Here is a 3086-nt window from a genome sequence, read left to right on the forward strand (position 1 = left end):
GGAGTTTCAAAGGTTCAAGTGTTCCAAGGGTTAGCAAGGGTCTAGAAGTGTTTAAGGCTCAAATCATGACAACTACAAGGGTTTATGGCCATGGTGTAAACTCCTGGCCGTAAACTCTCTTTGATGTTGAGTTTGGTGATGATTCAATGCTATTTTCTAGTGTTTAACATGTAAAACTAGATGGGAGATGGAATACTCACACTTTTGAGGGCCTTTGATGAGTTTTCGGCCACTAAGAACAAGTGTGTATTCTTGGTGTTCTTGGTGAAAGTTGAAGATCTAGCCAAAAGATGTTTCCATTGATGAATCATGAGGATAATGCATGGTTAAGAAGGATAACAACAACTAGAGTGAAGAACACTTACGTTTTTGGAGGATTTAGATGATGAACTTGATGATACTTGAGAGAGTTTGAGGAGATTTCGGCCAAGGAAAGAAAAAGAATGAAAAAATGAAGTGTCCTCACATATATATGAGGGGTTTATGACCATGGTTGAGTTTAAGGTCGTAAACTCCACATGATGGAGTTTAGGGCTTGAATGTTGTACAGTGAATCTAACAGGTACTTCCTAACACTCATTCCTTGAATGTACTAGGCTTAAAACACTCAAACAGACTCTAAACTGTGCTAAATGATAGCTGGAGTGAGTCTGACTTAAGGTTGATTGGATTGACTTTACAAGGCAAAAATTTTCAGGATGTCATAGATTTTGAAGTAGGTATCTTGTTGTTGGGATCATCACTTCAGTGGGAATCATTTCTTCCATTCCAAACACTAATGAGTATGGGGTTTGTTCCTTATCTCCCTTGGAAGTGGTCTTTCTTTTTCCCATCTTCCTTTCTTCTCATCCAACCTTTTCTTCAAGTTGTTGCCTATAATTTTGTTGCTGGATTCTGCTTGGCCGTTGGCTTGACGGTGGACAAGAGTAAACCTCACCATTTTGATTCCCCAACTCGAGCAAAAGTCCCTTTTCCTTTTTCTTATGAACTGGGATCCATTGTCGCAAATAACTTTGGTAGGGATCCTGAACCTGGTCAACATGTTATTTTTGATGAAGGAGACTACCTCTTTGTCTCTTACTTGGACGTAGGCTTCAGTTTTTATCCGCTTTGAGAAATAGTCAATCATCACTAGCATGAAGACCTTTCCTTCAGGGGCTATTGGTAGCTTACCCGCTATATCCGTTCCCCATTTGATAAATGGCCAAGGGGATATGACAGGATATAAAGGTTCTGCTGGTTGACGTGGAGTGTTGCTATATCTTTGACGAGCATCACATTTTTGAGCATGAAGGAAGGAATATTTCTTCATGGTTGGCCAGTAGTATCCTGTCCTCAACACTTTGGAGCATAGCCCCCACTGTGGTTTCCATTGTCTCCTTCGTGTATGTCCTTTAGGACCTCTGAAACTTCATGATCCTCTAGGCACCTAAGGTATGGACCTGCCACATATTTTTTGTATAACTTACCTTGTATTATAATAAACCTTGAGATCCTTGTTCTGAGTGCCCTTTCACTTTTCTCTTAGGGATCGTGCCATTCTAGAGGTATTCTATAATAGGTTTGATCCAAGATCCTGAAGTTGGAAAGGGATCCTTGATGTTGGGATCCTGATGTTGGGTCGTCAAATCGGGATCTTCAGTTGTGGCGACGTCAGTAGTTCCTGCATGATAGTCAGGATCAGTTAGTCTCCTCGCAGGATCCTCAATCGCCGGGATCAACACGTGGGTGATATGGATCCTATTTTGTGGCAGGATCCTTAGAGAGGATCCTAGGTGGGCTAAATCATCTGCTTCAGCGTTGTCTTCTCTAGGAACCCGGTTTAAGGTAAATGTTTCGAATTCCGGGGCCAAATTTTTGAGGATCTGGACGTATAGTCCTAGCTTCTCTCATTTTACTGCATAAGATCCGTTAAAATAGTTATTGAATAATAAAAAATTGATGAATACCTAAAGATCCTTGACTTGAAGATCTTTTGCTAGCTGTAATCTCAAGATTAGTGCCTCATTTTCTGCTGCGTTGTTGGTCACATAGAATTCACAACTGATTGCTTGGGGTAGGATGTCCCCTTGTGGAGATTTTAGTATGATCCCTATTCTAGTTCCTCTTTGGTTTGATGCTCCATCTGTGAATAACGTCCATTTTCCCACATTCTCGTCTTGCACAAGTTGTTTGGCTTCTATTTGGACTTCAACTCTTAGATCTTCACTAAAATTAGCCACAATATCTACCAATGCTTAGGAATTTATCGCAGATCTTGGCTCATACTTTATATCGTATGTGCTTAGCTTCACATACCACTTTTCCATTCTTCAGGACATTTATGGTTAACTCGTAGAGTTTCTGGCCCGCAACTCGTCAAGTTGCTGGTCCAACTTGTCAAGTTGGTGCCATGTTTCGTGATTCCGTGGGGAGAAAGCAATGGCTCAGATTGCGCCACGTCACCCGCTGCATCACCCTTCCGACTTCTAAACCCTGTAAATTTTGCATACAAGCTCCATTTTCAACATTCTTTATATCCTCGCATAACTATTGACAAGACATCGAACTGTCCTTTTTACTCCATTGGCTAATTCTCGACCGTTTTTAAATTTAACAGTATGAGAATAATATATTGTTTAACGACCGTGTAAGATTCATAACTTCTACATATGGACTCCGTTTTCGTCTATACTTTTATCGTTTAACTCCTATTAATGAGATCTTCAATTCTCATTTAGGCTGTTTCGGCTAAAAATTTCTCGATCTAAAATTCGAACTCCGGGCTGCATATTGATTTTCCAAATCTTAAAAAATTCATAACTTCCTCATATGAAGTCAAATTTGGACGTTCTTTTTATGCACTCTCTCGGTTTAACGTATACTACGACTTTAATTTAGATTGATAAGGCTAAAAATCACTTTATCGTAAACTCACTTTTTACGTCACACAGCGTCGTGCCAGTTTTGTCGTGAAACTTCGACATGTCATAACTTCTTCGTTACAACTCGGATTTCAGCGTTCTTTATATCTTTGGAATCCTTGTCACAACCACTACAACTTTCTTCGTAGATATCGGTTTTATCTAACATTTTATTTTTAACAC

At 39.8% G+C, this 3086-nt stretch overlaps 1 protein-coding gene across 1 annotated transcript; it reads right to left on the bottom strand.

Moving 5' to 3' along the window:
- Positions 1–775: 775 nt before the first annotated feature.
- LOC145049786 (uncharacterized) lies at positions 776–1312 on the bottom strand. The gene has a single exon (XM_078998144.1). It carries the CDS (start codon positions 1310–1312, stop codon positions 776–778), a length of 537 nt encoding a protein of 178 aa, XP_078854270.1.
- Positions 1313–3086: the final 1774 nt, after the last annotated feature.

The sequence above is a fragment of the Lactuca serriola genome, chromosome 5 (assembly GCF_051521515.1).
Source record: "Lactuca serriola cultivar US96UC23 chromosome 5, Lser_US96UC23_V15, whole genome shotgun sequence".
Taxonomy (NCBI): Eukaryota; Viridiplantae; Streptophyta; class Magnoliopsida; order Asterales; family Asteraceae; genus Lactuca; species Lactuca serriola.

Coding starts and splice junctions, on each gene's coding strand:
- LOC145049786 (XM_078998144.1), bottom strand. CDS start 1,312: ATGAAGAAATATTCCTTCCTTCATGCTCAAAAATGTGATGCTCGTCAA.